Source organism: Podarcis vaucheri (genome assembly GCF_965113315.1).
Source record: "Podarcis vaucheri genome assembly, chromosome: 10".
NCBI lineage: Eukaryota > Metazoa > Chordata > Lepidosauria > Squamata > Lacertidae > Podarcis > Podarcis vaucheri.
Genome location: NC_138748.1, coordinates 29,141,776 through 29,166,825, shown reverse-complemented (window position 1 = coordinate 29,166,825; position 25,050 = coordinate 29,141,776). Strand labels below are relative to the sequence as shown.

Here is a 25,050-nt window from a genome sequence, read left to right as displayed (position 1 = left end):
ACATGACCCGGAAGCTGTCTGCGGACAAACGCCGGCTCCCTCGGCCAATAAAGCGAGATGAGCGCCGCAACCCCAGAGTCAGTCACAACTGGACCTAATGGTCAGGGGTCCCTTTACCTTTGATTTGTCGTGTGCTGTCAACCATGAACTTCTTTCTTTAAAACTGTGTTTCCCAAACTTGGGTCTCCAGCTGTTTCTGGACTACAACTCCCATCATCCCTAGTTAGGACTAGTGGTCAGGGATGATGGGAACTGTAGTTCAAAAACAGCTGGAGACTCAAGCTTGGGAAACACTGCTTTAGACCATTCACCACAGCTATAGGCTTAAGTATCACCAGCATTGATGCTAGAAGCTCAAATGTTCCTCTCAAGCAATTTAACTTCTGTGGGTTTCTGTCTGTGACTTAAAAAAAATATTTTCGTATGCAAGTTTAAATACCTTGACATACCTAGGGTAGGTATAGAAAACACCGTCTTATTTTTGGGTGTCCCCATTTCTCTTCCAAACTTAATCACCTGAGCTCGCCATGGAAAGGACTGACACCTTAAAACTGCAGTGATACAACAGTACTCATTTGAACAGTACTCACTCGAACTTAATTATTAATAAACGGCACATACTGTTTTACACATAACATATATTTGTAAACTTGTTCATGCAAAATTAGTGTGCACAACAGGGAACTGTTTACTCCCACACCTTTAAAAAGGACATGTTGGCATTTTTTAAACTGTGCCCAAGACCTCTGCACGATAATAAGTCTTACACAATTTTTAAACTGCCAGCCAAATCAATTCATGTAGCTGAAACAGAAAGACAAAAGTTATACAAAAACACAGTAGATTTTTATATCAAGAAAAAAGGAAAAGAAAAATCATGGTCACAAATTTTTAAACTTTTAATCCTAAACATTACAGGGCAAACAGATGTTGGAATCTATTTCCATACACCATGCGTTTTAACCTTTTATTTCTATTTAATGTGTGTCCAAATCCACTAAAACTTGAGTGGTTTACAACTTTTGAGTTATGGAAATACATATTTCTGGAATAAATGCTAAAAAAAGCAACAATGGGAAAAAAGCCAAACTGTCTCCATAAAGGTAAAATGGAACATTGTGAAGATTAGATACTTTTCTGTTTGTTTGTTTTTAACTTGTCAATTCAGTGCATCGTATGGTTCAAATTAATGGTTCCCATTCTGAGTATCTAACTAGTGTCCATTGATTCCAAATTAGTGGACGACGAATCTTTCTGGATGCTTTCAAAAATGGCCGCAAGCTCAGGATTAGAGCTTATCTGTGACTGAAATTCACTCATCAGTGGACTCTTTTCTGCTTCTGGAATGGTTAATAATGCTGCTACTGCTCTCATGGCAGATCGCTTCAGTTCATCTTGCTTTTCAAATTCCTGCTTCACAGAATTTGCTTTTACCTGTTTAGTTAAAAAAGATACATATTATATAAATTCAAGAGTAAAATCTATCTAGAAAGCTATTCAAATGTACGCATACCCACATCAGATAGTATGTCCACTTGCTGAGTTGACAGCAGAACAGAGAACACTAAACAAGAATGCATGAAATGTCTAGTAGTAGCCTTACGTCATGGTGGCCAACTTTTCACTAACTACTGAACTACTACCCCTGACAACATTGTCTAGACAAGCCTCAAGATTAAAGCAAAGGTGCCATCATATAGCCACAAAAGCACACTGCTAGAAATCAGGCTTCTTTCTTCTATCTAAAAGCACACTTCTTGCTTTTGCTTCAATCAAGACTATTCCTAGGTATAAACTGAAATAATAACTGAAAGTTTCTTAAGGTAACACATGGGTGAAGAAACCTCTGAATGGACAGGACCTCAAACTACATATGAAAGCTGCTTACAAAATATGGTCAGAGAAAAAACTGGGTGAAATAGAGAAACAGCATGTTGAGAAAGAATAGGGGCTTCAAAAGATTATCTTTCCAAGACGGAGTCTGTGACCAAAGTAATATATATATATGAGACTATGCTTTACAATTATCCTGTAGGCTAATTCAAAGCAATTCAAGTCACACAATACCTTGGTTGTACATGTAGCACGTAAGGGTTCAACCAGTCTATCCAGCCTCTGCAAAACTGCACTTGGACATAGGGTAGACAGTCTCACCAGCATCAAAAATGTTAGCATCTGGTTAAGAAGAAATAAAAATTGAATAAATAACAAAGTTTTAGCCACCGCTAAGAACAGATTTTAAGTATCCAAAAATCTAACTGTGACTCTACAAGTATAGGGAGAAAAAGCAGTATCCAGGATCCATATTCTCTTGACTACACTTTTTGATGTTTCTCTACCACAAAACCAATCATTTGAATGTTGTCTTTATTAGTCGAATTCATGCTGAACTGGAAGCAATTGCTTATCAAAGCTGATAATATGTTGTAATTCATATTGTTGGAAGCCTCTGGACTACCAATGGCTATTTCCTGTAGAAGGAATTGTCTTTAAGAAAAACAGTTTCCATATAATAGCACAAAATCAGGGAAAAGAAAAGCAGCAGCAGATTTCATCTTCCTTTCCTTTGCTGTCCACCCTAGGTGCTCCTCCAGAGCAGACTGTGGTGGTGCAGGGAGGCTGGACAGAGGAGAATAGGAAGGGGAAATCATGTTTGCGCAAATAGAAACTTGTTGAGCAAGGGGGATAACCACAACTGGCTATCACAAGGGATTAGGTGCCCTAACTTGAGAGCAGAATAAAAGGTAGAAAAAGCTTTCATTAATTTTTGTACAAAGCCAATACCACCTTCCCATGTTTTGTTTTTTTACTGTTTTATTGCAATTTTTCAGCAACTAGCTTACAAATATCTACATCCGTATATGTATATGCATATGCATATGTGTGTACAAATACACATATAAGCAAATAACAAGCACTAACCTTAATATCATAGTGATCCTTCAAACCATCTTCCACATGGTTTAAGAATTCAAAGATGTCTAGCCTATCAAGGCAGCTATCGAGCAGAGTGTACATACACTCAAAAGCTGCCTTTCTAATGTCAAGACCATCATCAACTGTATGCTTAAATGGACCCATTTCAACCTGCAAATCAGATCAGAAATTGTTAAACGCACTGAAACATATGTTCTTACATTTGCCTAGCTTTTATGATATACATCTTTTGTGTATGATATAAAATAATAACTTGCATCAAAATCATTTTTAGCATCAGATATAATATCAACATGGAATTTCCCTTCACAATTAAGAGTAGGTTTTGCATTTCAAGTTACACTCTGTATGCCCACAATTCTGCAGTAAGATGAATCACATTAAAATTAAATTGGAGCTGATTGTATGGGAAAACCTATATGACTTGTGAAGATTCTGGGACATGACTCATTTGGCTTGGCTCCCTTTGTAACAATGCACGTAGTGAACACAAAACATTTTGCATTGCTCTTTATTCCAGTAGCTCAATACCTTCCCTGTATTTTCATTTCTGGTACTATGAAAGATGTTTATTGAAATTCGTTACAATATGGCAATTTTCAAATTATATTTCATGTATGTTCCTCACTCAAGGTAAACTTATGGTCTCTCTTAACTCATATCATCATATAAAATATGATGAGTTTCTTCAATAATTCTAGGTTAAAGCACTCATATGCAAAACTTTCCAGAAGGACTCGGCTTTAGTTAGCCACCTAATCAGTACAGAAAACAGTTGCCTGAACTTGCACGAGGATCTGAATACAAAAAAACTTAAACAGAAAACATTAGCTATTCTGAACACCACTGCTTACTCACCCTGTAACTTGAGTGGATTACATACCTCTCTTATTAGTTCCTTTCTCACTTTTGTTTCATTATAAAGATGTGGAAGCACAGTATCTAAAAGGTCCCTAATTAGTGATGGTTTATTGTGTGCTGCTGAATTAAATGTTACCAGAGCTACTCGTCTCACATTCAGATCTGGATCTTCCAATGTTTTCAAAAAGTCACCTGCAATCATTTAAAGAAAGTTAACAGCATATGCTCCTGTTCAATATCTGCCACTTTTCAACTTCTCACTGGCTTCTCCCTGCCCAACTGATGTTTGTAAAAGGCGGGGCCATGAATTAGGAGAGGTTGGATTAGTATGTCATCTCATGAAAAAAATGGACTACAGGTGACAAGCACAACAATACACTCAGTATAAATAAAAAGTGAGTCTCACTTTCCTTATACATTTCCTCTTACGACATGTTGCAAAAGCATAACTGTACTTCGTACTAACTGGTTTGCCTACATTTTTGTGAAATACGGCAGCAATTATCATTCCAATGCATGTTTACCTTTTGAACAACCAATTTACTTTGATAATTCATCAAGTTTGTGAGAAGTTTTTGAGAACTTCATGTGTACAGTGGTACCTCGTGTTACGTACTCAATCCGTTCCGGAAGTCCATTCGTAACAGGAAACCACTCGTAACATGAGGGGCATCTACTTCCGGGTTAGCAGAGCGTGTAACCCGCAGCATTCATAAGGGGGACGGTACATAACTCAAGGTGTCACTGTACAATCTTCCCCCACCCCACCCCACCCCAATTCCTCTATGAGTGGCATAATTAAGCAAATCTGAAAACTGCCACTTTCAGTTTTCACATTTCATAGTCTCAGACAGCCCTGTTTCAGGACTTTAAGAAATTAATTCTCCAAATCTAAGGGGAAAGCATGTTTCAAAGAAACCATACAGGAAATGGAAAACACAAATAAGACAAACCAATGACTTTAACAGGAATAAGATTTTTTTCCAGCTACCATATCAGAAAGTATCCACTTTCCCAGCCACAAAAGGCTGGGTGTGTTTTTTTTAAGACTACGTACAATTCAATTACTCCACAAAAAGCCTCATTCATGGACTGCAGCGATTATACAGCACCTACACAACCCATTCTCAACTTTTATTACAGCATCTTTGAGCAAACATTTGTTGTGCTACACTATTATTGGACATAGCTTTGAATAAATTTATAGACAACACAGAAATCAATGAGCATGTTTAAACAAAAAGTTTGCTTTAAGCTGGGAGAATCCCTGCTTCCATTTAAAAGGGAAGCATTATCCTTTGCTAGGAAAATCTCAAGTACTTGAGTCACCCTCTTTTTCCCCGACCTGAAAAAGCTACATTTGACACTGGTACCTAGAAAATACTGACCTTTTAAAACACACTCACATGCACACATGGAAGAAAGTATGTCATCTCAAGGTAAATTGCACTGCTTGAAATGATTGCAATTTCACTTACCTATACAATTCTTTAATAATGGGTCTATGGGCTGTGGATGGTCAGAGATTGTGAACTTCACAGCAGTGACCACTGAACTTCGAGCATATGATGATCCTAATAACAAAAAGATTAACCAGAATGCTTGAACAATGTCCTCATTGTCCCATGCTGTAGTATGCAATTACAAAAACATCATGATTATTAATAACAATGACAACTTTTTAAAATACTGGGATTTTATTAATACATAATTCATCCTGTAGCATTCCCTTAGTGGGGATTCAAAAAACTACTTACTACGCAAATGAATCACACAAATCCAATTAATTTTTTTTTTTCAACAGCTCCCCCCCCCATGCCAAATTACAAGCAGAATTTGAAAGGTTCCTAATGTTAAATTCAAAAGCAGTTTACCACATCACAGGGGGCAATCACTCCGGGTAATTAAGAAAAACAATATAAACAGGTCAGATCTCAGAGGGCTGTCTCCAACTAAGTCAAACATTGAGTTGGCCTACTTGAAATCAAAGGACTTCAGTTAGTTGGGTCCATTAGTTTCAGTGGGTAAGACAAATGCTGCATACAATCCACTGAAATCAATGGACTTAAATTGGTCAAGCAGGTATACTTGATGGAACACAAAATTAGGTTCTATGCATGTTAAGCCTAGTCTAGCGTGTATTATAGTAGCAGTTCTGCTAAGAACCACCCCCTTTCCGAACTGAAGCTGTCAGTTTAACACAACAGTTTTACAGAAACACTGCAGGAATGTCATGGGGTTCAAGTTGTTAAAAACATTCCAAGTTGAGTGTAAAAAGTTATGTATTTTAAGATAGCATGTTGTGATTAAACATTTAAAACAAATATCTCAAAAATAGCAGCATTGCCAACTTCAGTCCATATTTTCTCAGGATATTTTATCCTCAATACATTGTTTCCTTTTTTCTAGTTACTGTTTTTATAACTCTCTTTTTTGTTTTTATGTCATTCATATCTAGCAAGTTGTTCTGGGGACACATTGAACGGTGAAGTATATCCAACAAATAATACTAACTTTTATTTTTTTCTATAGGCAAATAATGAATTTTGTGCCTTTGGCATGCACACCCCAAAGCAAAGGCCTATTAAACAGTTTCTAGAGAAGCTGATTAATCATGTTTCAAATAAGAAAATAAGTTAGGAGCAAGCATAGACTTTTGGCTTGTCATATTTAGACAATGGAAGCACTTCATCACACCAAGCATAGCTAAGCTATGGATTCTGTAGTGATAGCCACCAACTCTGATGTTTTTAACTTTGCTCTTTCTTCAAATTGCTCAGCTCAGTGTACAGAATTATCCCCTTGTGAAAGCAGTTGAGAAATGGTGACTGTCCCAACGTCATCCAGTAAGCTTGTTAGCCAAGTTAAGATTTAAACTCTGGTTTTGTACTCTTCTTACTATTATCAACCATATGGTTCTGAGGTATGATACAGATAAGAACATAAAAAGAACCTTTGCTGGATCAGACCTAAGGCCCAACATCCTGTTCTCACAGGTCATTGAGATGTCTATGAGAAGCCCATAAGGACTTCTCTTGCCTGCTTCTCATCCCCAAGAAGTGGTACAGTGATATATCGGCTCCTCCATGAATTTGTCCAATCCCCTTTGAAAATGAATTTTATTTAAATTTGCAACAAAATTGGGCCACAGCAGCCACATAAATATGGTTTTGGACACCTTAGGTTTTCAGATGTTAATGTTTTGCTGAATTATGTACAGGTCCATTGGAACCTGACAGAAGGGTCAATTTAACTTCTTTCTAAGGGCATTTGTAGTGGCTAAACATCTAACACTTCAATAGGTCTACTCCCCATATCATACAGGGACAGAACTCAGCTGGTGACCTTCCAAAAGCACAAAAAAGAAGGGAAATTATCTGATATCTGGACTCATTATACACATCTATTTGCTTGAATGTCTTGAGCACTGGCCTGGATCACAAACCATTCCCCCGCCCCACTTGTATGAACAGAACGTATTGCCTTGGTTTTTATTATTTAGCTTATATTGTCTGACTTTGTTTGTTTCTGTTTGAATAATTCAATTTAAAAAATGGGCCGCAGCTTCGGCTGGGGAGGGCGGGATATAAATAATAATAATAAAAAAATCTACTAGAAATGTGTTCCACTAGGATTGTCTAGGCAGCAATGGCCAATTGTTCTATTACAATAAGAACTGTAGCACATGGAATTAACAAACCTTTTTCGCTAATGGTAGGCTGAAGACTTCCTGCCCTTGTTTTTATCTCCATAAGCAATCACATAGCTAAAATGTCACCCAGATGAATCAAAGATGATCAGAACGGACAAAAATGGTGGAATACAATCAACACCTGGACATAAGGGGTTTCCACAAAAATATATGGACATAGGTAATCTAATTTCTATTGGTCAGTAGCAATATCACTTTGACTGATCTCAAACTATCCTTGTTGAAATCCTTTTGGCAGGACAATATTAAGTAGATCATTTCTCTGTAATATTCTTTGCACAGTGCTTTTAAATTGGTCTCAAAAAATCCTTATACTACTTCCCTCCTAAGTGGGTGACATTTTCTAATTATTACCCGCAAAACATAACTTAGTTTTCAGTTTTTAAGAGTTACAATTTCTGTTTAAGACATGCACTGAAGAAATCCTTCTCTTCTATCAAATCCACAATCAATTTACTCCAGTCTGAAACTATTACAACTGAATAGGACCATTCTGGAGAAATTAGTTGTGGGTGGTATCCCAACACACTACATGAAGATGTTAAAAGTTTACAAACCTGAAAGCAAATATCCTTTAAGGCGCGGTAGCAGAGTCTCTGGGTCTATTAAAGTAAGCTTCCCCAAGCATTCAGCAACAACATTTCTGGTACCCTCTTCTGCACACTCACAGTGTTTCAGGAGCAAAGACCAGATGCTCTCCACATATGGTTTGAGGCCTTGCACTGTTGCAGAGCTAATTATCTCCTTCAAGGAATGGAGCAGAAGGTATTGCCTTTTAGGTTGACTAGTAATTTCTTGTAAGACAAATGGGAGGTACTCAGGAAGGTTGCCGACACTGATGCTGCCCAATGCGTAAGAAGCTGCTGATTTCACTTCTTCACTTGGAGAGGAGAATGCTTCTAATATTACAGATTTTAGCTCTATTTGTCCACTTAAGTCAATGTGGTGTCCAACTTCCCCAAGAGAAAGCAAAGCAAGGAGACGGATGGAATCTGTTGACCTTGAGTTCTTAACATCTTGAATAAACTGACCTACTACTGCTGGTCCCTCTTTAGGGCATGCTCGTGTAAGGGCAGCTACACATTTGGCAATGGAATAATAAGACTGCTTGTGAGTAAGTGCTGTACTCTGAGAGTACACTGGGCCCGTTAACATACGCAATAAGTCCATATATCCTAAGTTACTTGTTCCAGTCACAACCAGAGCTTGGAAAAATTCTAGCATGGCACTAAGTGCTCCACCCTGCAATAATGGTGACCTCACCAGCCCAATAAGTTCATTCAGTATGGAGCCACTGATTTTCGAGAGAGAAGAAGGATAAACTTTAGCAAGGGTGGTCAGAAAACTAATGGCCATTTGTGACACATGCATATCACTCTCACTGATGAGAGGTGGAAGCTCATCCAGGACAGCATCAATCATAGCAGCTGTCAAGCTGTCACTGTAGTTTTTGATTAATATATCTAAAGCGGAAAGAGTTCCTAGTTTCAGAGCTCTCTGGTTCTTTCGGAGGAAAGAAGCAAGAATAGGAACACCTTCTCCTAGAACTGGCCTCAGATCTATCTTCAGCGGAGAACCAGCTATCAGAGTCAAAGCCTTCACAGTGGTTAGCCGAGTGATCTCATTTTTTAGTCTCTCTAAGAAGATCTGAAGTGTACTAGGAAGGTCAGAGCCAAGATTGTCGCCGAGACTGCAAATGATTTGACCCATACAGGAGATTGCCCTCTCTTTTACTTCCTGGTCAATATCAGCAGCTTTGAGTCTCTTGATTGTACATGTAAACAAATCTTTGATGTAAGGGCTTGCATCAAAAGAAGAAGGCTGATCCAGAGGCCGGATGACTTTCACAAGCTGCTGGGTAACCAACAGCGCCTCAGATGTTATTTTATAAAATGGGTCTCCAACGCATGCCACAACAGGAGGCACCAATGCTTGAACATGAGGGTGAAAAACTTGGGGTGTGTGATTGCAGAGGATCACATACAAACACGATAAAGCATCTATCTTCAGATTAGAAGAACTTGATTTGTCGTTCAGTGAAAAAATTATCCCTGTAAGAAGAATAAAGAGTTAATTCACACAATTGTATATCTGAAGGACATTTGCTGATTTAAAGCAGGTTACAAACCAGTAAGTTTCTGAATTTATACTTAAGTAGCGCAGATAGGAAAAGGTGATTTGATGGTTTATCCAATATTTTTCATTAAGAGCAAAATTTTTGTCTAATTTTGAACCTCCTCTTGGCTCAGTTTTTTACTCAGAACTCATCTTTCCAAACAAAGCCTTTTATACAAATCCCATTAACCCAACAGATTCAATCTAGGTTTCGCTTCTAACTGTAACCACACCAGCAATCCTTCAAAATCAGAGCTTCCTTGGGCCTGTTTCTGCTCTTTCATGCACCTAGCAGTCAAACGATTTTACAATAGCTTAGTAGCAGCCACCCAATCTAAAAATTTTGTGCTACTAAAAGAATATGGTTTGCCAGAGAATGAAGCAGGGAGGACAAAATGATTCCTGGACCTAATCCTATTCATGTTTGGAGGCTTGCCACTAAGTATTTTATGCTTTGGATGCATACTGGTTTTTCTAGTTTAATGACACTTGCATATTGTCTCCAATCACAATAAAGGTCTACAATCTTGCTAAAAATCTGACTTGCATTACTCCTTCCCTGATCCTGGTTATATTTTTCACATTATTTCCATCTCTCATACCATTTCGAATCATTATTCTGTATGCATATTATGTTTTATCTGAAGCCACAGATAAAAAACTGCAAGCAAGTCATACCTTGGTTTTCGAACAGCTTAGTTCTCGAACATTTTGGCTCCCAAATGCTGCAAACCCAGAAATGACTGTTTGGAAGCCAAACGTCCGTTAGGGCTTCCAATTGGCTGCAGGAGCTTTAGTTTTTGAACGTTTTGAAAATTGAACGGACTTCCAGAATGGATTCCGTTCGACTTCCAAGGTACGACTGCATTACCAACCATAACAGAAATATCAATTATTAGCATCTCTTCTATCTGAATATCTTTCTCAAGGAATGCCAGTTGCAATGTACAGGAATAAATTCAATAGAGAACAAGCAAATGTACAGATATAGTTGTAGAAAGCTTGGTAAAATACACACACATAGTACACTACATGAGAACCAAAATTCTAATAATATGCCACTTCTATGCAAAATATATAAGCATGCTTCAAAGCACTACCAGATGTCAAGGTTAGAACTTTACAAAATGTTAAGATATATTTTTCATACCTGGGACAAGTACAGGAATATGCTGTGTGAGAGCCCCAGGCAAGACATTGACCAACTCTGTTAGCATGTTAAAACAACACTGACGAGTCTTCACACTCTTCTCCTTCATCTGTTTGTGCAAGGCTTTAACAATGTTGGGAACCTGTAATTATTATATACTTGTTACAATGTTCAGCAGTTAGCACTTTTTATATATACAACCCGACAGGTTTTGTGTGATTCTTAAGTAAATATGAGGACCACGGACATTCAGACAGAAGTAAGCTTTTGGCACTTTGCAGAAAGCCCAGCAGATTTCAAAAATAGCAAAGATGCTTAAAAGTAGCACAAACAAGTATCTGCTCACATAATGGGGTTTCTCCTTCCTCCCCCCCCAACAGATTTTTTGGGCACAGAGGGGGCTTGTGGGGGGAGACAGAAATTCTATGTCGCATTATGAAAGCAGGCAGTCACCACTCGGCATCAAAAGTGGTCGACAGCAGCACAATTCCAAAAGCTCTAGATTATAAAGACAGTAAAACTCCTAAACTTTCTAAAACACGTTGCTTTGAGGGAAAGGTGCAAATTAATGTTTCCCCCTTTCTCACGTTTATCCAGAGCAAACAATATGGCCTTTTATTTTACAAAATATCAAGGTTTTATCCACCAACCTGACTCTGAAGCATTGTTAAAGGAGTCTCTCCTTGTTCCATGGCATCAGGATCACAGAGCCAACTCTGCACAGGACGCGTTTGTTTTAAAAGAGAGAGATATGCATGGAAAACATCTGCTTTTACGTTTTCCTCTCGTTCCTTGAATCTAGCAATTAAAGCAGGAGACACCGTCTTGTAGAACTCTGGTAACATTTCATGTCGCGTACTGACTACAGCGTCCAAGCATTTCGCAGCTGCACGTCTAACTTTCCAGCTCATGTCATCATCATCACTGTATTCATCATCGCTCCCTTTTGGGGTGGGGAGGAAATAAAAGGTTTCTGTGTTATATATAAAATCATAACTAAAGCTCATAACCTAGAGATCACTTTGTATTTTATTATTTGGGTATTAATACAAATACAAACAAAGCATACAAGCAACACTAGGCAAATCAATGACTATCAATCTGACAATCACTGCTCTCAGGTAAACCTCATTAAAAGGAATGGATTTTTCTTGGAACATTCACTTCACTGAACATTTCACATCATTCCCCCATTAGTTATAAGTGCCAGTTTGCAATTTACAATTTACAAAATTTGGTTACTCCCTGCTGGCCTCCAACGGTAAGAGGCAAATTACTTTCACAAAGACTGGGCTGGAGTGTCCTTTTCTAACAAAGCTCTGCCATTACACTATGAAAACATTTCATTTAGAATGCTGCACTAATAACTGTATGTGCTATCTTAAGATACTTGAATATTTCAATCTTCACACAAGTTCACCTTGATCATCATCATCTCCACCATCAGCATCCATAGCATTCTCATCTTCATCTTCATCATCATAATTGTAGTTGGGATCATATGTAAGGTACTTAAGACAAATGTTTATAATGGTAGTTACATGAGGATAAACTTCTTTAGGACATCTGCATAATAAGCATAACATTAATTAGGAATCTACTGAAAATAAAGCATCACTCAGTATTGCTATATGATTGAACTGGGTCTATCAGCAAAACTGTATAGAACAATGGTAAAGTAATATATAATAAGTGGTTCTCTCTGGCCAAGCTAGTGAAGAATAAATATTTTCAGGATAAAATGGGAGGGCAGGGCTTCTGGGTGGCAATCCCAAGAGAACCAGAGTAATCTGGGGAAAGTGACCCAAATGAATTATTCTGTGCTTATCAATGAATCACATGAATTTCTTATGTGCTGATTTTGACACAGTCAGCGCTACTTCCCAAGCCAAGTCCCAAGCAAAGCCAGTGCACAATGTGCCATCTCTTCTCAATGCCCTTTCTAGGGCAACTTCCTCTCATTTAGAGGTGTGCATGCCAGGAACATCTAACCCCAAAAGGGCTGGAATCTGGATGTTTAGATGCCCATTCCCACTCCGCTACAAAGCAACAGAAGCAACTGGGGGAAGGGGCAGAAGAGGAAGAGTGGCAAGGCAATGCAGGATTCTGATTCCGAGGTAATCCCCACATACTATTCTAAATTACATGGAAGATCATATTTAGCAAAGTATTCCTGTGCAGATGTTTTATCACATATTAGACAGAATCAGACTCTGCACATGTTCACTGCAACTGATGCTTTGGGGAAACGCTACTTTGTAGCATTGGCACATCATAAGGCCTAGGTTTGGCTATATCTATGTATCCTGTGAAGTGGTGATTTGAACGGAAACTTTTAAGAATCCACTTCTCAATAGCTGCATTATTTATGCTAGGGAGATGTTAGTTGCATTAAAGTCAAAGATAGCAATGCAAGCAGTAAAAAATTAATTTCTACCAATGACACTCAAAATATTATGCAATTTAACAATTTAAGGGTTCCCACCATGTTTAACCAGAGCCTCTTCTCAGTGCCTCTAAAGCTTGCTTTCAACTTATTTTATACTGTAAAGTTAGCCAGGAAAAAACTTATTACCACCTTACCTCCTAACAAAAGATTCAAATGCTTGAATGCAATATTCTCGAAGCTCATCATCATCTACATTACAGAACTTTACTACCAAAGGGATAATTTTTTCCAGGTATTCACCTGACAACAGAAAACAGAAACAGTCATTCATGGGGAACATTTAACATTTCATGTGAAAAACAGGAAGATTTCAATAATATGCAAATTTATTTACCTATTCTATGACCTGCTTGCCTACTGATGGCAGCAATACACTGTATATAGGTCCTTGTTGTTGACATGGAATCATTTTTAGAAAGCTCTGTCAACAGATGCTCAATGAGGTCAACAAACACTATGTTTCCACAACTCATAACAAGATGACCAAGAGCAATGATGGTTCTTTTTCTCACAGCAAGCCTTGGACTAGTCAGCTGAGGAAGCAGGCATGTCAGAATAGAAGGATGGAAGTTAACGAGCAATCCTCCTTGCCTTAAAAAAGACAAAAATTAAGTTAGAATAAAACAAATTTTATTGTCCAGGCATTTCCATTTTTAAAATTGTATTTAATGGAATTTGTAAGCCACTTAATCATAAAAACCTCTAAGTGGTTTACATAAAATATAGACTGAAATTATCAATAAAGGTCAAGAGTTACAAACTAACATATATATCACATCAGCAGTTAAGAAAATATGCATTACAAAATCAAATTACATATTAAAATACATATCAACAGCTGGATAGGCTTGCCTTAACAAAAATGTTTTTAGCAAGCACCATAAACAGTACAGGAAAGGGACCTGCCTAAAGTCAATGGTGAAGGGAGTATAGGTTCTGCCAAACTAGAAAGCATATTTCCTACAAGTGCAGCATGAACATTATGTGGCACTTGTAAAAGTGCCAATTCTGTAGACATCTATAAGGTAAGGCAATCCTTCTAGTATACTGGTCCCAAGCTGTAACGACTTTCTATACTAGTAGTAACACCTTCAATTTGGTCTGGAACAAATTGGCAGCAAGCATAGATTTCTGAGTAACAGTGCAATATGTTGACATGATCTTACTCCAGGTTTTTCCCTAAATTTACACTTCAAAGCTTTTCCCTAAGTATCTCTTAGCTGTCTTTTCTCTATCCAAAGTATCAAAAAGCTCTCTCAATTACTGAATATGGAAGCAATAATTAATGCAAATTCAGCTTCAGCATTACATTTATTATGCATTTAACAACTCTGCACTCATTCAGCTTCATTAACATTCTCTTCAATAAAAAGTTTCCAGACATTTGACCTGCATATGAACATTACACAACTTTTTAAAGGAATTAATGTTTACAAGCATTTTTAACATGCATGTTTACCTGCTTAGCATATCAGCCATGATGTCTAAGGCCTCTAACTGAACAGACACATCCTCTTGCTTGGCGATAGCGCTGGTAAGACGCCCAGTGATCTTTTTACAAACATTAGCTGCTAATGCAGAACCTAGAAATAGGGAAACACCATAATAACATTTTGTCAGCATATGTATATGCAATTTCACAAGACATGTAACAAACTTGGTCTGAACTTGAGCCATTTCCAAAACAAGTGTGGGTTATCTCGTGATAGATTTATTAGAACCAATTATTGTGGGTAGCAGTGTTAGTCTGTGTTGCAGCAAAAACAACTAACAGTCTTGTGGCATCGTAAGGACTAACAAATTTAGTATGACAAACTTTGATGGAGTAGAGTCCACTTCATTCTGATTACTGCCTAGTAATCTGAACTCTGGTAATGCAGGAAAACACACACACATGCATACACCATAATCCAGTAAGAGCAATCCATGAGTAAAGTCCTCCCTGCATTCCTGATCATGGCTCAAATTTCACTGAGGATTATTTAGAAGCAGCATATTAGAAGAAACTAGCTAGTAAAGCAGAACAGCTGCATATATAAAGACTTTAAAGACTTCTATTACTGTTTTACAAGTGAGGATTTCAATAAAGTGTTGAACTCTTGGTTGCTTCTGTTGAGGATATTCCATTCCATTTCCATCCCCTCTCAGTTTTGTTTAATTTTTCTGTGAGCATTCTGTGCCCACTGAACATGTACAGTTATCATTGGTCTGTAATAATCATAACCATAATAATAAATTACTTGTACCCTGCTGATCTGACAGGGTTGCCCCAGCCACTCTAGGGGGCTTCCAACAGAATATAATAGAACACAGCAAAACATTACAAACTTTCCAATACAGGGCCACCTTCAGGTGTCTACGGAAAGTTGTGTAATTGTTTATCTCTTTGACATCTGATGGGAGGGTGTTCAACAGTGCAGGTGCCACTACCGAAAAGGCCCACTTAATTTTTCTCTCAATATTTTTTATACTTCTGTAAAACTTGCCCCCCACCAAAAGTGTGTTTGTGCTACATAAACAATAGCATTTGCACCTCACGATTATATAAAGGGAACACTGTTACTGTAAAAGTCAAAGTAAGGTACTTTCTCAAGCTTTTAATTTGTAATTTGAACTTCATTGTATGTGTTTCTTTCACAGACAACACTAATTACACAGAAACTCAGTAGTAGCACTCCTTTCCTAACCAACTAGCAAAATCAGGATCCCAAACTGAAGGCCATTAAAAATAAAATCAGGCTGAACTGTGGATTTTTGCAGTTTGGATTCAATATGTTCTATTTATTTCCATTATTTTCACTTTTCTAAAAGTACTGTCACAAGTAGTCTCAGATTAAAACCAGACTGAACGACTCTTTTCCTTGAGGTTAGGATTCATATTTAATTTAAGTGGTGAAATTTAAAACACTAGTTTCAGCGTTAGCCACAACAGAAGGTGAATTACTCCCAGAAAAAAAATGTTTGTACCTTAAAACTTAGAAATATTTTTGTATAATTCTTGGTATGATCAATAGCTAGCATTAACAAGAGCCGGTAAGCAGCAGAAGAGGATCAGGATGAATCAAAGGGGCCAAGAAGAACCTTCAGTTGGACAGAGTGGAATGAGGTACAAAGTTGCTGACCCAGAGGCCCACTGAATTACGACAGACTGCCATCCTTGTGAAACTTCAAATGTTACATAGCGAAAGCATCAATTACACCACACAACCTTGCTGGGGGAAATTAACTACAACTGTAGCACAGTCTGCACATTTGCACGCATAAATCCTGGGCCATGCTGCACAACATAATGGTGTTACAGAATACCATACACAGAACCTTAACCAAAGACCATAATATGTCCACCAGCTTTAGTTCTTGAACTCCTCTTGTCTCTTCTCCAAACACAAATACCCCAGCTAAAAATCAGAACACAATAAGAACATCTAAGGGCAAAGATTACCATTCCCCCAATGGCATCAAAAAAATCTTTTATCTCCAAGTTAAGTAAATCTTAGTGTTAGCTAGAATTCAACTGAATCCAATTTCATTAATCAATATCAAACTAGAAGAGAAATGACTAAATATAGAGTAGTAGAAATTACCACTGGAAGCAGGAGGAAGTTCTCCAATGACTGTTTTAAGGCCAATGCTTGAAATATCACGTAGCTGCTCTTTATCAGAAAGCATGTTAGTACACAGGGTATCTACAATTGTCTCCACTTGGTATTCTTTCACTTTACTCACCAGGGGCCCAAGGCTGTAACGAAACCAAAACAGCATTTAATACACTTTAAAAACTGATTCATCACATCTAAAATGTTAGAAATTCACTTACCTGTACACTCGTACCTTGGTTGCCGAATGCCTTGGAACTTGTTTCGGCTCCTGAACAATCGAAAACTGGAAGTGAGTGTTCCGGTTTTCGAATGATTTTTGGAAGCTGAACATCTTGCAGTTTCCGATTGGCTGCAGGATGCTCCTGCAGCCTATCGGAAGCCACGTCTCGATTTTTGAACAGTTCCGGGAGTCGAATGCACAGACAGGTCAATCTATGGTAACTTGCATTCGGGCAAATATAGTTTTATAAAACATCCTGGGACATTCTCAAAGTTGGCAACTAATGGCACATTTACACAATGTATATGGAACAATTTATTGGAACTTAGCTCCGTTAGTCAAAAAAGTGTTTTGAATACATAATAAACATGCAACACCAGATGGTGCTGGAGAGTAAAAAAAATTCTTTGTGATTTTCCATAGCATTTTTGTTGTTGTTGTTACAACAATTTAATTTCTGAGTTATTAATAGTGGTTTTCCCTATGTGCAGATCCACCCCAGGCGAGCCCACCCCCCTTGCACATGTGGTTTGATTTCAGGTGCTGCTGATAAACGTGCCAGCAAACCCCCCTTTCAGAATGGAGCCACATTTTTACCTGTCCCATACCTGATAGATATTATGTCTGATGCAGGGCAAGTTGGTGTAGCTTGGCCAAAATGGCCTCAGAGATCAACTGGAGAAGCCTGCTGGGGCTAATTAAGTCTACAGACCAGGAGTTCCCCACCGCAGTATTAACATCACAAATACAGAGTGATAATATACTCTGTTAACTAACATGATATTTTGTGACATGTCCAAACCAGTTACTAACAATTTCAGTAGGTTATTTCAAGTTGCATCTTCACATCAGGAAAATCTAAGTTAATAATTAATTTTAAATTCATGTCCGTTATCCATGATGACACAACTATCCAACTTTTAAATACATCTAAACCAAACACCATCTCCTTTGTTATACAATTACATGTAGAGTAGCTAAGTAGTAATTACAGGGACCGTTCCGATATTAAGATGTATGATCAAGTGCTCAACCACTCCACCTTTGGCCTTCAAACAGATGGGAAGGCATGAAATACAGAGCTCTTCAGATATTTATAAAAATATGAAATGTGTAGAAAGAGTGAATACTATCTTTTTTTCTTTGAGAGTCAACTAATGAAATTGACCAGCAGGAGTTTCAGAAGGAACAGCAATATTTCACTGACTAATATTCACAATATCAAAAATGTATTTTTTTAAAAAAAAAATAGGAAACAAGAATATGATCTATCTCCATTGTACTCTGCTGATGATCTTCTCAGGGGCATCAAGCATGCATTTTATGGAGACAAAATGCTGGACTAGACAAACAAAGCAATTCTTATATGCTCAATATAGAATCGAGTCAATGCATAAGAATTTAAAAACTCTAATCACAGACACATACATACCATTTGACTGCTAAATTTTGTACTTCACCATTTTTATCTTCCAGCAACTTCAGAATCATTTTCACAACCTTCCTTTCACTATCATCATCTAACTTAATAGAATCTTTCTGTAGTTCAGTCATCAAGTCATTTGTTGCCATAAACCTATACAAAAGAAAAGGCAATTCAATTTGTATACTATAGCTTTACAGCACAATCTAAATTAATGTTTTCCACAATTCATATTCAAATGGGCTTACATTAAAAACCATATCAAGTGTATACATTTGACTTGCAACTTGCACAGGGGTTACATTCTGGGGATGGCACATAAATCCAAAATTGCAGTGTTAAAACAACCCCAGAACTGACCCATGCAAGCATCCTTACCTTCCCAAAGCCAGCACCAAAGCAGGTCTCACCCCGCCCCCCGCTAATGCAAGGAAGAACTTTTAGCTCCCTGCCTTACATACTTGGCTCTGGAAAAGCTTTGTGTAGCGAGAACTTCTCAGAGCCCCAAAAGCAAGGTAGAGTTTAAAAGCTCTTTCCACACTGGGTTTTCGTGTCACAGAAAGAACTTTTAAGCTCTCCACCTTGCCTCCATTTAATTTGTGCGGTGTCAGCTGGCTGATCGCCAACTACGCAAAGCTGTGATTGCGGAAATTAAATGTGCACAAATGACAACTCGACTGTATTCCCATCCCCCAAAGTTCACTAATGTAAAAAGATGGGCAGATGACTTTTGCAGATTCCCCCTCCTCACTGCAGCCACTTGTGCCCCCAACAAACCCTGATCCAAAAGGCTGAGAGGCCTTCCAGAATGGCATGAAAGGTGGTGCAGGGGGACTTGAAGCAGGAAGGGGAAAATCAGTAAAAATCACCTCTCCTAATCTTACGTTATAGTGGATGCTTCCACTGAATCAAAATCCATTCCATAAACTGAATGGTAGCATGAGATGTCATTCATAACTAATAAGCAACATGCTACTTTTGAATATTAGAATACTAGGGTGCAAATATTTTAACAGTAGTTTTAATAGTATCTGTATCAGCAGCTTTTAATAAATTTGTAATATTTTATTACATTGAATAAGTTATCATATGCAGTAACTTTATGCTATAACATAGATAGGTTCTAGAGCACAGTTCAAAGGCACATGTTGTAATAACTTTGCTAACACTAAGCAAGTTTGGAAGAGTGACACCGCAGAACTCTATACCCACCCTGAGACCTGTAAGTATTAGGTAGTATACAAATTTTAATGAAATAATGAAAATAAAATAATAATAAGCCTAATGAAATGCATATTATAAATGTAATAAATAACAGCTGCACAGAATATTGGAAACAACTTTATACTATGTCATGAACAAAAGATTGTTATTGTTTTCTGTGGTATTTATTAATGGAGACTTGGTCAACAAATATTACGCAGGGGTCTTCTGTTTCTCTCAACACTCACTAGCCTGGTCAACCCTGTACAGCAGGAGTAGCGAACACGGTTCTTCCAAATGTTCTAAACTACAACTCCCACCAGCCCAGACAGCATGGTGAATTGTGAGGGATGGTGGGAGGTCCAAACCATAATGTCTGGGAAGCACTGTGTCAGCTACCACTGCTGGTGCATGCTTTTTGCTCTTTTGTCTTAAGAGAGATTATTTTGTTCTTAAATGATGACAGCTACTGAAGCACTGTTTTTTATACATCTTAGCATAGCACCTGTCTGAAGTTTTGCAGGTAGGTAACGAAAACACCAGCAGCTGGCTTCTGCTTGTCGGGTTTTGTTTTATGCATATGGCTTTAACACAACACTTCTCAAAGGCCAGGAGAGGATGGCAAGTGTAGTGGGAAGATTCAAGGACAATCAAAGAAACATTTAAACATTTCAGTGTAGTATTATATAGTTTTTTAAGTTGAAGAATATGAATAGATGTTGTTGCCATATTTGCAAAATGAGAGCAAGAGCATCAAGTGATCCTGCAAGCTCATACCTCTCATCGCATTGGTATACATACTTAAGGTCAGTGCTTTTTTTCTAAAAAAAAAGTTTGACTCAAGAAAAGCACCATTTTAAAGTTCAAATCTGGAAAAATAAATGCAGTAAATGGACAAAAGTACAGATTCACAAAATGTTTAGGGGTATGTGTACCCCTCCGTACCCACTGAAAAAAAGCACTGCTTAAGGTACGTATGTAAGAGGCTCGTTTATAATTATAGTGGTACCTCGGGTCACAAACTTAATTTGTTCTGGAGGACCATTCTTAACCTGAAACTGTTCTTAACTAGAGGCATGCTTTTGCTAATGGGGCCTCCCGCTGCCGCCAGCTCACCATTTCCGTTCTCATTCTGGGGCAAAGTTCTCAACCCGAGGTACTACTTCCGGGGTAGTAGAGTTTGTAACAACTGTATATTTTGGAAATGATTCATGTTCTTATGTAGCTGCATTGTTTTATACTTTATGGATGCCCATGATCATATTATAAAGTAGTTATGTTCTATGTTATAAATGAAGCAAAGCTAGGAGTTGCTTCTTTTTGTTTCCCAATGTATTTCTTATCAATAAGAATTTTTGTGTGGCATAAGCAAATTTTTATTCTGAAAGTGTAGACCAGAGAAGAGTTTGTGAACCACTGCTTTAACATATTCATTGCAGTTTAATACAGTGACCAGCCATAAAAAAATTAAGTCCAATGATGGGGAAACCTGCCAGGGATGAGTTGGAGTCCAACATCATCTAGAGTGTTACAGGTTTCCAACCCCGGTATTAGTCAAAATGTATGATACAAATCCAGAAAATAATCAAACAGCAATAAATAAATGGCAAGGCTGAATATATATTGAATATATATTGAAGGCTGAATATATATTGAAAAACCTATCACCCGCTGGTTCTATATCCATAATACCAAGCAAGGGCAGGAATCCAATTTTGGCCACAAATATGCATTACTGAGTGCAAAACCACAAAACACATTAACTGCAAGTACAAAATGGCCATTCACATTTTAAGAATTAGATTAATTCTTCAGTATACCCATTTATATGCACATATGTGCCCCAACTGTGACAACAGTAAGAGATGTATTCTACATAGAAGAAGAGGAGTTTGGATTTGATATCCCGCCTTTCACTCCCCTTCAGGAGTCTCAAAGCGGCTAACATTCTCCTTTCCCTTCCTCCCCCACAACAAACACTCTGTGAGGTGAGTGGGGCTGAGAGACTTCACAGAAGTGTGACTGGCCCAAGGTCACCCAGCAGCTGCATGTGGAGGAGCAGAGACACGAACCCGGTTTCCCAGATTACGTGACTACCGCTCTTAACCACTACACCACACTGGCTCTCAGTGTAGATAGAAATCAGTGTAATGTGGAAAAAAAGGCTCAATAAACAGAGCCACCAATCCAAATAATTATTCACCACTTGCTTTTCCTGGACACATTTCAAGGTCTGAGCCCTAAAATATTTAGAAAATATTGTTGAAACTTTAAAGTTGATTATAATAGGGGATTTGCAATTTCTCATACTTTTACTCATTTTAAATTTATTAAAAATGTTTAAGTGTAATTCGACAGTGAAAACTAAGAGATGATCGATAACAATTTGTATTAAGTCATCTTGCGTGTATCTTCAATGCACACAGTAAATTACTTGAAACTTCTTTCAAAGATATAGAATGTTTTCATAGTATTAAAAATGTGGTTCTGCAGCATTTATGGAAAACTGTAACAAACCTAGCTCCTGCCTTCAAAGCTTCATTTTTTAAAAGAAATCATGGAAAAAAGATGGCTCCATCATGCTGCTACACCTAGTACCACATGCCCCAGAGATGTACTGGAAACTCTGGAATCAATTACCAGCCCAAACATCATGATGTTTAGGAACTGAGTGAAGACTTTTTAAGAAGGCTTTCCCTGAGGTGTGTCCCAGTGAGGACTGGGCGATATCAGGTTTTCAACATGGCAATATATCATCAGCTGAACATCACAATATATCACAATGTCTGAAATGAGGATGGAATTATGTAGAGGGAAAAGCCTGATCATTTATGGAATATTGATTGTACATCTGTAGAAATGCTTTATAGTTTTTAGAGTTTGTAGGAATGATTATATTGCTTTAGAGTTTGAATAAATGGCTTTATTGTCTTTTAAGAAAAGTACTTTTAATATTTTACTTCATTTTTATATTCTTGTGCACTGCTTCAATTGTTTCTGGCTGTAATGGTAATGGGTACAGAAAGTCCTCAATGTTCTTTTTTCTGGCCAATAGGAGTACAGTTTGAGCAAATGCCAAAGGTATGATCTTGAATGATTGCTACCTGTACCTCTTGACTCCAGTGAATAAAAGAATCTGTTGGGATAAATGGTATTACATTTTCTCCCCCTTACATGTACAGGAAAATGCAAAACGTCCCACAGCAGCTTAGTGCATAGGTAAAACACATGCCATGTGAGATCATGTGTCTCTATGCTCCCACTTGTGTGAAAATACCTGCCTTCTACTCTTTTTGGAATTTATCAAGACACATTACTTTTACACTAATGTAAACCACATACTAACCATAGGTAGCATTAATCAAAGATCACAAATAGCTTCGAACTCGAGCTTGAAAATGCACATGATTATTTAACATTACCATTTGTGCAAAAATAAAGCTGCTGCATTGTAGCAAGCTCTGAAAAGGAAAGGGTGGGAGGAGAGAAATGTGTGTTTGAGGCTCATGGGTACGCTTCTGGTCCTCTATTCAAGGTTAGGAGGTCTGAAATAAATATGGGGGGGGCGCTTAGAAAAGTAGTGGTGGTGGGATTATAATAGGTCTCCCCAACTTTCCCAATTTCTTCCAGACCTTCACATCTCAACTAGGCCAGAACCACAAACCAATTACACAAAGAAGGATTTTTCTGACTGACATGAGGGCTGAAAAGGAAGCAGATGAAAGGCATACAAGAAGTTTAAAATACAGAGGAATATATCAACAGGTGAGCTGCACATTAATGAAGGAGCTCACAATGGCAAGTCAAATTATGGTGGAGTGACATCTTCAGAGAGTGCCTCTAACTAGCTCATATATGGTTCATTTTCAAGAGTGGATCAGCACTCATTCTGAGTAACGCAAAACAAACAAAATCAAACTAGTATGAAGATGTGACAAGTAACTTGGTTCATTAAACTGATGCAGGTGCAATACTTCTAATACCTTAACCAAACCATACAGAATCAGGGTTGGGCCACAGGATTTTGCACTGCCTTACTGCCCTTCACAGGTGAATTCATGTTTCTATATTACCACACTTACAACTACATGAAGCATTCTTACACAGGAACAATATCTATGTAATAAAGAATATGCAAAATGCATGTATGTGAATACCTTTTCTGCTACACACATACATACATGTAAGACTACCACATGTATATCAAAGTACATACTCTAAAGTAATTTTATAATACTAAGATCATCTTTGACAAGGAATGTGAAACCACAAGAAGTTTGAGCCAATACTAAACTTTTGTCAAAAGTACTGCATGTACTGAAAAATAATATTTCAAAGGATCACCTATACTGCCTGATTAAGAATGTTTGTGTTCAATTTAATTCCACCTATGGCATTATGGATAAAAATTAAAACCATTTTGTTGGCCACATTCTTATTACTGTTATTTACTAATGAGGAATGAAAGGAAGCATGCTCTACCACACCAAAGAGAAAAACCAGTGTGTCTGCAACATTTTATCCATCTTCTGTAATAGAAACAGGATGTATAAAAACCAAATCACTATACTGTATAACAAATAACTAAAACAGAGCCAGTGTGTAAGCACAGAATCCAATGGGCCAATGCTGATGTTAAAAGTAATCCTTATGTACATCGCAATATTCACAGCTTGATACTCTCTGCACGTTTACTAGAAGTCCCAATGGTCAACAGCTTTTGTTCCAACTAAACCTGCTTTAAGGCTGCAAATACAGACTGCAGGGGAAAGAAGTCCACCTTACACGGCAACACGGACGAGCATAATGGGAAGTACAAAATGCCGAGCAGCCTCCGGGGCGCGTAAGAAACAAACTTGTGGGCAACTTTCCGAGGAAAAGCGATGCCAGTGCGGCCGCGCCAGGGCCTCCTGGCTCCCCTTCGCAGCCCTGCGGAGCACAAAAGCCACGAGCGGGGCTCGGCCTCCTCCTCCTGCCCAACGGGCGCCAACCCAGGCCCGAGGCACGTTGGGTGCGGCAGGAGAACCGACGCGGCTGCGGTCTGGCCGGGGCAAGCCGGAAAAGGCCAAGGCGGCGGCGGCGGCGGAGGGGGGGGGGAGAGATCGGTGAGTCGGGGGTATGAGGGTGAGGAGGCTCCTCTTTCGCCTGGGCCGAGCCTGGAGCGCACTACCTGAGAGGCCTTACCTGAAGTCCTTGTCGCTGGACGTCATTTTCTCCAGCAAGTTGGAGATGTGGTACGAGGCACTCGCCATGTTGATGGTCCCGGTGGGGGCCGCGTCTCGCCGGCTCCACGTCGCCCAGTGCTGTGTGTGGCGGCGGCGGCGAAGGGTGGGACGGGGCGGGCCCTTGTCTGGCGAGAGAGCGCGGCGGAGGAGGCGGCG

The 25,050-nt window shown here is 38.5% G+C and overlaps 1 protein-coding gene across 2 annotated transcripts; it reads right to left on the bottom strand.

Annotated features, from left to right (window-relative positions):
* Window positions 1-875: 875 nt before the first annotated feature.
* Window positions 876-25,050, bottom strand: CAND1 (cullin associated and neddylation dissociated 1). Of its 2 annotated transcripts, XM_082239504.1 has the most exons (15): window positions 24,854-25,039; window positions 18,476-18,619; window positions 16,809-16,963; window positions 14,684-14,807; window positions 13,559-13,815; window positions 13,359-13,464; window positions 12,196-12,341; window positions 11,426-11,718; window positions 10,776-10,917; window positions 8,068-9,561; window positions 5,277-5,372; window positions 3,821-3,990; window positions 2,923-3,087; window positions 2,068-2,175; window positions 876-1,434 (listed from the first exon to the last, which is right to left on the bottom strand). In XM_082239504.1, exons 1-15 carry the CDS (start codon window positions 24,919-24,921, stop codon window positions 1,210-1,212), a joined length of 3,693 nt encoding a protein of 1,230 aa, XP_082095630.1. In that variant the 5' UTR covers window positions 24,922-25,039; the 3' UTR covers window positions 876-1,209. The 2 variants fall into 2 exon arrangements, with proteins under 2 accessions (XP_082095630.1, XP_082095631.1); XM_082239505.1 differs by lacking the exons at window positions 876-1,434; window positions 2,068-2,175 and adding an exon at window positions 2,820-2,849 and having other exon boundaries at window positions 2,896-3,087; window positions 24,854-25,050.